The sequence below is a fragment of the Magallana gigas genome, chromosome 6, assembly GCF_963853765.1.
Source record: "Magallana gigas chromosome 6, xbMagGiga1.1, whole genome shotgun sequence".
NCBI lineage: Eukaryota > Metazoa > Mollusca > Bivalvia > Ostreida > Ostreidae > Magallana > Magallana gigas.
Genome location: NC_088858.1, coordinates 2,445,423 through 2,457,284, shown reverse-complemented (window position 1 = coordinate 2,457,284; position 11,862 = coordinate 2,445,423). Strand labels below are relative to the sequence as shown.

The window sequence follows — 11,862 nt, the reverse complement described above, 5'->3', positions numbered from 1 at the left end:
GTAGGAAATTGAGACTATATAACATAAAATAAAAAACACATAAAATTCAGTATCTAAAATGTGTCACATTGGTTGTGTAAAGCGATTTTATCACGATAATTTTAGAATGCAAAATCTCACGGTCTAAATTAAATACCACCCAAACTCATAACAGGTTCTTGAAGTGAAAGTACAAAAAAAAATATCTGTCTGAAAGTCTGTCCAAAGTATTTGCCCGTTCCACCGACAAATTGTCAATTTATTAAATGTGACTAAGTACTTATTTAGTATTTTCCATTAACATACCAAATTTTGATTATGTGAACATTTAAACAACAAAAAACTGTTGAAATTTATGACATTGTCACATATTTAGATCTGTTTAAATAAATTCGCCGGTAATGACAGCTAGAATGTGATTCCAAAGGCGTGTCAAACATTTATTCCAATTTCAACTTCAAACGTGGTATATTTGGCAAGTCCGTGGCTTATAAAACATCATAGGAATGATCAATTCATTTAAACAAAAATTAATATTACAAATATAACTTTTATCCTTGAAATTATGAAAATTGGCTAAATCAAGATCACACCAAAGTATAACATTCGACACATGGTAATGGGATTTGTAAAATAATACATTCCTGCAAAATTCATGCGATTTTTTTAATTCCTGGTATGCAGATTAACAAGACTATATACCGCTGGACACAATTTGTTATTTCTGGTATGTGTTTTTAGATATTAAGACTCAAACAATGCTAATGTTTTGGCCATAATTTCTTCGACATTTTGTGTCAATATTCTGAGACATGCGTAACATGACTCTACAAGGAGCGTACTGGAGAAGTCTGTTTTATTTATTTATCTATTTATTTATTCCTGGTTGTAGTGGATTGTGGGCGGCAATCGTTCTAACTTCAGCAAGGCACGCTTCTTTGGGCGAGGGACCATCGTGTTCATGGTCGCCAACAGCACGATAATAAACCTCGGAGTTCAAGGACGAATAAATCATTCGATAGTAACAGGAACTCCATGAACTTTCCATGAAATATTCTCGACAGGATAAAAAGCAATCTATCAGATTTGTATATTCACACATTTGATACACGATCAGTTGCCAAATACAGAACCGTAACAGCGATTTTGAAAAGGAGAGGGAGTGATAAATAAATTCCCAACGTACAAAGAAACAAAAGGACTAATCATTCCAACGTGTTCTAGGAAAGCGTTGCAAAAAAAAAAAAACAAAAACAAAAACAAAAACAAACAAAACAAAACAAAAACAAAAATGGGGAACAGGGCTGAGAACACTCCATTCCAAAACAGATTTAGTGTTATCAATTTTAAATACTTATTTGAAAAAGATATCTTGAAAAACATGTTTAAAAATGTACTAGTTCGAAGAATAATTATTATTTTCTATATAGTACAGATTATCGAAGAATAATTACCCTATTCTAAAATATAAAAAAGGAGAATACCGGTATATATAAATGTCACAATTTAACTTCATAATTTCTTTGGTTTAATAGGTTTTTTATTATCCATTCGGTTAGTATTTAAATATTGTGAAGAAATAAGTACAAAAAATTCAGGAAATGTACACCGATTGTGCAACTCAAGACAGATGAAGAAACGATTAATTCACTGCACCTTGTAACCGCACTAAAATACTTAAAAAACTCATAAACCGATTATAAATATTGATTATTCTGAATAAAAATGTATCTTAATTCGCTATCACAGAACAATCTCTTCTGTGCGTTCATACTTCTTAACAAAAACGTAATTGTTTCAAATTATAACTGTTCAGATTTGAGACATCATTCATCAAAAATGCCCGATTTGATCACAAATAACTTGAATCGAGTGTGTACTGACTTGTTGTAAATGGTAACGATCAAGGATCGGTTTCTCTATGAGTTCTATTGTTATTCTCATACTTGCTTTTTGAGACAAGGGAAAATAAAAAAAGAGAGTGATCAGAGTTTATGATCTTGAATTGATTGGAAAAAAAAAGCATAACCAAATGTACACCATCTAGTTTGTTCATTATACGTCATTGAAAAATGTGACGCAACGGTGCAATGAAATAAATCTTGAAAGAGCAGACCAATTCACAAATTATACAAATTTTTAAATGAATATTTTATTCAAATTATCAAATAAGAAAGTTTACATACGACACGGGTATTTTGTCTTTTAAACTTTTTGTGCAAAACATTTAAGTTCTGATATCATGCATTTTAAAAACAGTAAATGATTAAATCTTTGTGTATATCGTTTACAATGTGCTTCATTATTTTTCATAAGAATAAACACCCGATCCAAACACTATTACACTAAACGATTAGATACATTCGTAGAAATTTATTTTGTCCAAAAAGGAGGATGTCCAGCGAATACCCCCCCCCCCCCCATGACCGCTCCAGCCATTCCGGAGACTGCGACCGGCCAATCTCTACTCGGTCGCAGTCCGACGACTTCGTTTACATAATGTAAACATTTAAATAATCATAATTTGGTTAATGATAATGGTAACTATTAGCAGGATGTATATTTCCTCGTACGTTTATTAATTCAGTGGCACAAGCCTTCGCGTGGCATTCCTCGCCTGGGAATCACCGTTTAGGACGGCAGAAGTTTCGTATCAATGCGCCATTGTCAGACGGACTCTCTGAAAATAGCCCCGGAAGGGTAAATCAATCCAGGAAAAAGGAAACTCATTTTTTTTTACGAAGTAAGGTCGTTTTTTATTAATTAATTAATTGGGGTTTTTCTCGAAAAAAAAATTAGTTATATAAACTTTTCATGTCAGAATGACAATGGGTGAATTTCAAAACTTAAATTACGTCTTTAATGACAGAGAAAAAATATAAATGAAAATCAGCAAAATGTTGTATCTTACTTATATCTATTGTTGTTGTTGTTGTTGTTACCAGGGACAACAGGTAATTCAGCCTTGACACTAGCCCTAAGCGTACTACGCTAGGATACAAACCACTAACGCCATTTATTTGGAACGTCTTCGCCTCAACATTTAATTAATATAAATTGAGGCAGAAGTCAAGTTTAATAGTATGGTAACATTATATGCAGACTGACAATGTGAGACTTGTTAATGCAGCCTTTCTATATGTACAAAGTACCTATTGATGATCATGACTCTCTATGCATACAGAGTACCGACTATCTATGCGTACAGAGTACCGACTATCTATGCGTACAGAGTACCGACTATCTATGCGTACAGAGTACCGATTTTCTATGCATACAGAGTACCGACTCTAGGCCTACAGAGTACGGGCTCTATATGTACAGAGTACCGGCTCTCTATGCGTACGGAGTACCGGCTTTGTAAGCGTACAGAGTACTGCGGGTATAAATGTGTACAGAGTACCGGTTCTATTTGTACAGAGTACCGGCTCTCATTGTGTACAGAATACCGGCTCTCTGTGCGTACAGGGTACCAGCTCTCAATGTGTACAGAGTACCAGCTCTATATGTACAGAGTACCGGCTCTCTAGGCGTAGAGAGTACCGGTTCTATATGTACAGGGTACCAGCTCTCAATGTGTACAGAGTACCGACTCTTAATGTGTACAGAGTACCGGCTCTCTAGGCGTACAGAGTACCGGCTTTATATGTACAGGGTGCCGGCTCTCTAGGCGTACAGAGTACCGGCTCTCAATGTGTACAGAGTACCGGTTCTAGGCATACAGAGTACCAGCTCTCTAAGCGTACAGAGTACCGGTTCTATATGTACAGGGTACCAGCTCTCAATGTATACAGAGTACCGGCTCTCAATGTGTACAGAGTACCGGCTCTAGGCGTACAGAGTACCGGCTCTAGGCGTACAGAGTACCTATTGATGATCAGGGCTCTCTACTTATATTTTTACCTTGTCAAGCCATGATTAGCCCTGACGCCAAATACAACTGTCAAATTTTTCTTTTTTTGAAGAGTTTAATGAATTATGCATGATGAACATCATACTTACTACACAAAAGCCGGCGGTGATAAACGAACGAAGAGGGATGACAAAGCAGTAGAGACATTTCGTGTATATATATGAAGGAATTAACAAATCACTATCACTATCAGTTCAGAGTTAGAGGAATGTAAGAGTCGCTCTGCAGCGAGCCTGATACTCATTTTTGAATTGCTGTCATCGGGCACCTAAGGTTAATGAAATCCGTGTCACTGGCTACATGTTAAATCAGAAACACTAAAGTAAACTTTCCAACTGCAGAAAATTGTTAGCGATCGGTGTTCACCTGACCAGCACAGGAAATAGATCAACCAGCAAACTGGATCTGGACGTGAACTTGTTTCCTTTACAATATCACCAGTAAGAACTTTGAGTCAAAGAACAGGAAATAGAGGATTCGTGCTGTTTTGTGTTATATAAGAAAAAACTCTGGCTCCTTCATAATAGTTTTCCACACATGAGATGGAGTGAAAATGCAAGCTTCAGAACGTCATTGTGAGGATCCATGGATTATAAATATACGATAGTAGGTGTGAAACAATGTGCTATCGGTGTGTTCTATCTTGTGCCCTCTTGATGCTGTTTCTTGGATCCGTTTCTGCCCAGCCAAAGTGGACGCACGGGAAGCGAGCTTTGATGTTGGAACCCCCTCAGAGAAGTTCTCTGTGGAGATTCGGTAACGAAACTCCTTTAAATATCAACGACAGTGCCCTCAACTGTGGGGGGTTTGAGGTAAGTTTACAAATCAAACTCTGACTAAACTTTCGAAAGTCAAAACTTTTTTTGGCCTTAGAAGTAAACAATTGTATGGAATTTTCATGACTCTCGGCTTGCTTTGAAATTACCCGGTCATGTATTACACTGGTGTTTGAAAATAGACGTTGCACAAGATCTGTGGCTTAAGGAGGCGTTGTGGTCAGCTAAATACCCATCACATCAAATCTATGACTTATTTAGCAATGTAAACTTCTTCTAAGTAAAAGAAAATCCCTATTTCTTTTCCTGTTTTTTCCAATATCTTTATCCGTAGATCTTTTGAAGGAGATTTAGATAGTCTAAAAATGGCCACTGCCATCCAACTCTCCTCAATAAGATTAAGGTACGGCTGTAGATTCCAGAGTTTGTAGAGAGTAGAGGTTAACAAATATACTTTCCTTGGAACACATATGTATTTTTACTTAATTGGACTTAATTAGAAACAAAATAGGTTGTTAGGTGCCTGCAACCTTAATTAAAACCTGAAAACTATAAATATCAGTCATTAGCTAGTATACTTTGTAATAAAAAGGCTGTAAAATTCTTCACGCTAAAATGTAAACATATAGAAGTTTTATAAGGTTGTTTAAAAACCTTATACTCAGCTGTTTTATGGATTCCAGTACATTACAAAAAGCATGTATTTAGTGGTATGAAAGTGATCAAAACATCACACAACTGTTGACATGGCCTGCAATAACATAAGTAAACAGACATGAAGGTCAGGGACCAGTGTTGACCATTATATGTCTTATAGGACGGTCTCCACTGACCAGCGCTAATTGCATTAGTCTAATTAACCACACCAAACCCTCAATAATTTGTTGTTGGTCACTCAAACATTTGGAGAAAACATAATAGTCTAGGGCTATTGTAGACTTTTTTATACTTATAAAACAGAATGCCAGGTTGAAGCGGCGAAGTTGACCAATATCAATGAACGTGCGGACACCGATCTTTGTCTTCTCTCAAGGTTAACTGAATTCTGGACTGAAATGGTCAATATTTCTTATTGACCAGTTTGTTACTGCATACATCTAGAGATGCTATCCAAACTCTGATCAAAACTAAACCTGATTGAATAATGCAGCATGTTAATACCACCAATTATACGAGAACATTTATTTTAAACATATAAAAGGAAAGATGATTTGTAATTTGATATGTACAATTTCATAATTGCATTATCTTTACAAATATTCTTCTGAACAAAAATCTGCAATTTAACAATAATGTGAGATGGCCATCTTAACTTTTAATCAGTTGACGTTTTACACAAGTAATAATTTAATGTTGATTTTGTAACACCAATGCTAATCAACATTTTTCTTCCTAATTATCACAATGTAAAATCCATAAAAAATTCCACATTAAATAAAACGTCAATATGGAAAATACAAGCACATGTTTCCGAATAAAGTGAAACACTTGAAGGATTTAAGCATAATTAGGTTCAGTTATGAAATCATTAATTAAGGAATATGCAGTTATAAAATGCAGAAAATAAGCTGGGAATTAAGGAAACGTGTTTTCTTTTTCTCTTGTATCACGTTGTTAAAAAAATTAAACTATTTTATTCTATCATTAAAACCATCATTACAACAAGTCAATCAAAGGAAAGGGTCTTTAAATTTGAACATATACACTACGTTTTTTTTTTGCTCTTGTTGGGTCTGCCTGTGATTTTTTCGGGGAATTTTTGAGCTCTGTCAACCATAAAAGTTAAACTCTTATTATCACTTGTATCATCTTTACAGTTCATTATTTCCTCGCCTCATTAATTAACATGGTTTTCTATTTCTGGATGGCATAAGAGGTCTTTATAGTTTGTAATTGTCATAAGCGGCGGTGGTTCTTATCACAGACCATTTACAGTGATCAAGCATCTCAAAAAACACATGTTCGTTTGAAAGAAAGGGATTTGTAATCAATCCATGCACATTGATAAGATTGATTCGTCGTTATAACTGAATCCGTCTGACGTGATCGATAAATCATGCAAAGTCAGGAATGAATGAGCTCCCATAGAGTGACAAAGGCAGCCCCGCCAGAGCGCTGAATCGCTCATCAATCAACGCGCCCTGACAGATTAACTAGTTATTGATTTGGGAAAAATCTAATATTGATAATTTTCTGAATTTAAGTCAATGAAATTTGGATGAATAAGATGGATGAGTCTTAGGCAACACCTCTCATTATTGTTTTTTGGCAATTAAGACTGGATAAACCCCCTTTTGTGTTCCACAATCGAGTGTATGATGCACTGTGTCGACTGAATGTTAAAAATATTTCAAAAAATTTATTTATCAATGGCAGCTTATATATCATCGAATATATCAAATTAAGTTCGTGCAACAAGTTTATTTTAATATCTTTTTAGGAAGTTCACCTACAAGGGTATTGAATTCTAATGGCAACAAAACTTTGTATGCTTGATTTTTTCTTTAATAATATTTCAAATATAATCCATGAAAATAAAGACGCATTTTGTCCATATCCTGAAATATCAGAAGTGGCCGCTATGGTTTAGAGTTAAATTTAACCTGAATAAATGTAAAGGTCATGATCCTAATTTTGAAAAATGTCCAAAATTTACGCTTTCTACGCCCTCCTTAGGCTTTGACATGTAAAATAATTTGAAAATTTTCATACGACTGCGATGTTGTCGTTCCTTAATCTTTGACCTTTTCCTGTGACCTAAAATAACAAGACAGGTTGAGTAAGGTGTAATAGAAACAGCGTACTGAATTTGTCCAAAGAGTAGGACAAGTCTAGTCCATACTGCTGGAACAGCAGGAGTAGACAAGCATTATTTCACATTAACCAAACCAACATTTTATTATTAGAGTAGATGAAGGTTGCAACAAAATAATCCAAAGACCTACAACGTAGTTGTATGGAGACAGGCCTCCCGTCGGACTCTGTCAAGTGTCGTCCGCCTGTTACACTGTGTACATGTCCTAACACTTTCACATGCTACGCATACCAGAAAAGCACTTTTAAGAAAATCCCCGATTCTAATTTATACGGTGTAAGGGAAAAGACAATGATGAAATCTATTCTAAATAAATTAATTAACAATGTCTACACCTTACAGAAGAGCCAACCACAACAATCCTCCAGTCCTCTCTACATCGAGTATACATTTGTTTTTATGAACACACTTCTGACGTGATGTGGTTTGGTATAAACTTAGCTTTTCAGTTGGTTGTTATTTTCAGTACGTTGTTACCACTTCCTTAAAGTTTACCTTTTACCGTTTATTCCTATACTTCGACCTCTTCATTTTTTAATGGCATTTCATTAGACTAGACTATTGAACTTTTAGTTTAAACACACTAAAAAAAAAAAGATCACCTCGACCGAATATAATATCCTTCAAATGCATTTTCCAGCGAAAAAATATCTACATCTCAGATAAAAAATCAAAATAAAAGAAGTCATACAATATTTTTGATTCTTGAACGAGTCAGCGTCACAGGGCCTTTCTGTCCTAAATATTCTCAACGGCGACATATTTAGGTTTCTCTTTGACAGAGAATGCTTTCTTGCCAGTTGGTCCATAGGCCTAGGTGTGTCATGCGCAAGAAAAAATCTTCTAAAAGATGTCTTTGAAGACATAAATTCCTAGACGTTCTTACCTCTGTGTTAATTCATATTCATAAATCAGTGCTTATTTTGCTTGATTAATTGGCTTTGTATGGTGTTCTTTCCGTAAATGTGAATTGCCAGTTCACCAGAACATTTGGGTCCAATCACCCTTCAGTTTAAATAACTAAAAAATGAATAGTACAGGAACAATGCAAAAGTTAACATTTTTAGATAGTAGTAAGTGACCTCTTTCGAATTGCCGTTATTATTACAACTAAACTAATTCATAAGGACGGTGTATTAAAATGATAATACATCAGATGGCATTTAGCATTGTGACCTAAGTGTCAATCCTGAATCTGCATTAAACTTATTATGGCATTTAATTTAAGAGAGAGAGAGAGAGAGAGAGAGAGAGAGAGAGCGATGGAGAAAATGAGCGAGAGATATATGAATAAGCCTGCCTTTAAAAATATGAAGCATTCAGTGTATCTTGGTTAAACCATAACTATGAAAAATAAATCAAAAATACGTATTTGATTCTTTCAGAGGCAATGGGAGAGAAACAATGGCGCCTGCGGCGTGTGTGGCGACCCTGCGGATGGACCGCAACTCCACGACGAGGGGGGCGTGTACGACAGCAATATTATTGTGAAGACGTACATAGAGGGCGGGTACGTCAACATCACGGTGGAGGTGGAGAGCAACATGCTGGGGTATTTCGAGTTCCGGCTCTGTGAGAGGAACTCTTCTGACGCCCCGCTCACTCAGGAGTGCTTCGACAAAAACCTGCTGTGGATCGAAGAGTCCTGGAACTTTAGATACTATGTAGGAAGTCATGGCGGTCTCTTCGATCTCCATGTTCGACTCAGTGAGAATGTGGTGTGCTCGCATTGTGTTTTACAGTGGAAGTACAGTACAGGTACGATATGGTGGGCAAGAGGTAGCAAGATTAGACACTGAACTTTTAACAGCAAAATTACAGTGATAAGAGAATTTTTTTTAAAAAGTGTTTAACAATGGTCAATTATATTATAAACTTAAAAGTAATTTAACGACAACCGTTTACTATGTGTTCATTTTGTTTTACAGGACATAGAATGGGAGGAATTAACAATTGTGCAGAGATGGGGTCAGGCAGACAAGAACAGTTCTATAATTGTGCTGACGTGGCCATTGTCAAAAAACAAAGTGATACAATGTTCGAACGTCCATTGTTATCACTACATGAAAACATCTACATAGTGCCACACGAACTAACATACAACCTTACAAGGGACGAACTGGAAATACTGAAAGAGGAAATACGTAAAATTAGTCCAGGAATGAAACAAACCATTCCAAATGGATTCCTGGAACCCCTGGAGTTTAATTTTACATTCCCTATGCCCATTGATCAAATGTTTGGGAAACCCCCAACAGAACTGAACCAGCCGCCGTTTTGGTGGCTTGACAACATGACCAAAATGGAGCCTCCTCACGTACATATCCATGACCATCCGTCCAAAGAACCCAAGACACCTCCTCCAGTTAAAGCAGTGCAAACAAGACCGCCCCCAGACATACTTAGAACGGCGCCGCTCCCTCCCCCTCCCGCTATAGAATTAACGTTAGAAGATGGAATTAACGAATCACGGATAAAAGTGACACGTGACCGGACCAATGATAAAGACCGAGTCGCTACCCCTAGAAAAAGTCCCATGTATGCTGTCGGCGATTCATTCGTCTTTCCCGTGTTCAAGAGGAACCTTGTTCGTAAGCCAGCGACTGTGGCTCCCTCTACAACAGTCAAACCTTTAGTGTCCTCCACCGCAGAGGAATGTACTGTGTTTTCACCGAAATTCCGTTGTGTGGGGAAGGGACAGTACAATGAAACGGAGGGTATAGTTCAGTGGTGCATTGACCACTGTCAAAAGGACAGTTGCGTGGACTTTATGTGTGAGTGTGGGTGTAATTTGCCCATTGCAGAGCCAAAGTGCAGGGCCAACGGTGTTTTCCAAATGATGCCCAGCATGAACGAGTGGTGCATGCGCGTCTGTCAGCCGGGCGGGCTTTGTCCCGCCAATGTGTGTAATGTGGAGCTGTGCATGCCAAACTCAACGGTTCCAATAACACGATGAACCTCGTGCTATGATAAGTTAAACATTACGTCCTACAGTGTGTAAAATGTGCGCGGAAAAATACTGAACAGATGCAATCCAAAACAGTCTCTGTTGGCGCGTGATCTTTCCATTGACCACTTGCCGTTTTGTTCTTGGTCCCGGTTTTTCTTGACGTTTTTCGAAGAAACCATATCTTCACGAATTGCACTCTTAAAGTACGGGCTAGAGCCAGGGATACTGAAACATTGAATCCCAGTGTGGCGGGATGAACAATATTGGGCCATTCTATATGTGATATTGTTCAGCACTAGATTACAGTGCTGCTATTTATAGGAAATTTGTTTGTTATAGCAGAGATGTATTTTTGTTTTTTATTACATGAAATGAACATAAGTTTACCAAATTTAGCAAGTTATTTTTGCTAAACAACATTAAAGTACAAGTGTTAATCTGCTTCTTAAGTATAGAGTGTATTTAAGCACATGTAGCCCAAGTTACAGAATTTTCAAAAAATGTGAAGGTATTCTTTGACGTTTGACATTCAGATGAGAAATGCAAGCTGGTGAATCTCAACGCAACATATTTAACTAAAAGGCATCGTTTGTGTTAGGTAATAACGAGTTTAGGCCTAATTATATTATTTTCGCAATTCGTTTTTTTTTTTACATAAACTCGTTAAAAAAGATATTAACTTAACTTTTAATTTATTAAATGGCTGTTAGACGAGCGTGTGTAAATGAATTGTTCTAAGAGGATTGTCATGCTTTCTATAAATCAATGCAAATTATGAGCACATTGTTGATGTATACAAATGAACAACATGTGTACATGGCTACTTTCTATGTATACGCATGAATTGTATGCACGTATGAATATTGTAAATGTATACGAATGAACAGTTTGTACATGAGTTGGAATCATTACGCATCCTGATTGACATTTCTATTTATTATTCATTCATTGTAAGCACGAGTGATAGATGGCGCTGTAGTTGCCCTGTTAACTTTGACCTTTGTTCAGTATGACACACAATAGCCTTGACCGAATGCATTGTTTTATTATTTTGTCTGTGTTACCTTGTGTTCTGTTTGTTTGATTATTTTGTTTGTGTTACCCAAGTCTTTATTTTGACAATACTCGTAGTTTATATCGCTTTGTAATAACTTACAGTACTGCCCATTGGTTTAAATATTGTTCAAGTTTGATCAATAAACTTCACTGCTAGTAACCATAGTGATCTTTTATTTGTTTATTTTTAACTTGGAAAAGACTCATCTTCGTTTAATAATTTGATAACCTTGTTGTTGTAATTAAAAACCTTCGATTGATAATTAAGTGACCTTGGTTTAGTAATTGAGTGACCTTGGTTTAGTAATTGAGTGACATTGGTTTAGTAATTGAGTGACATTGATTTAGTTATTGAGTGACCTTGGTTTAGTAA

At 36.3% G+C, this 11,862-nt stretch overlaps 1 protein-coding gene across 1 annotated transcript; it reads left to right on the top strand.

The window, feature by feature from the left end:
• Positions 1 to 3,980: 3,980 nt before the first annotated feature.
• On the top strand, positions 3,981 to 11,654 carry LOC105329041 (uncharacterized). Its single transcript, XM_034469850.2, has 3 exons — positions 3,981 to 4,704; positions 8,869 to 9,241; positions 9,412 to 11,654. Exons 1-3 carry the CDS (start codon positions 4,513 to 4,515, stop codon positions 10,437 to 10,439), a joined length of 1,593 nt encoding a protein of 530 aa, XP_034325741.2. The 5' UTR covers positions 3,981 to 4,512; the 3' UTR covers positions 10,440 to 11,654.
• Positions 11,655 to 11,862: the final 208 nt, after the last annotated feature.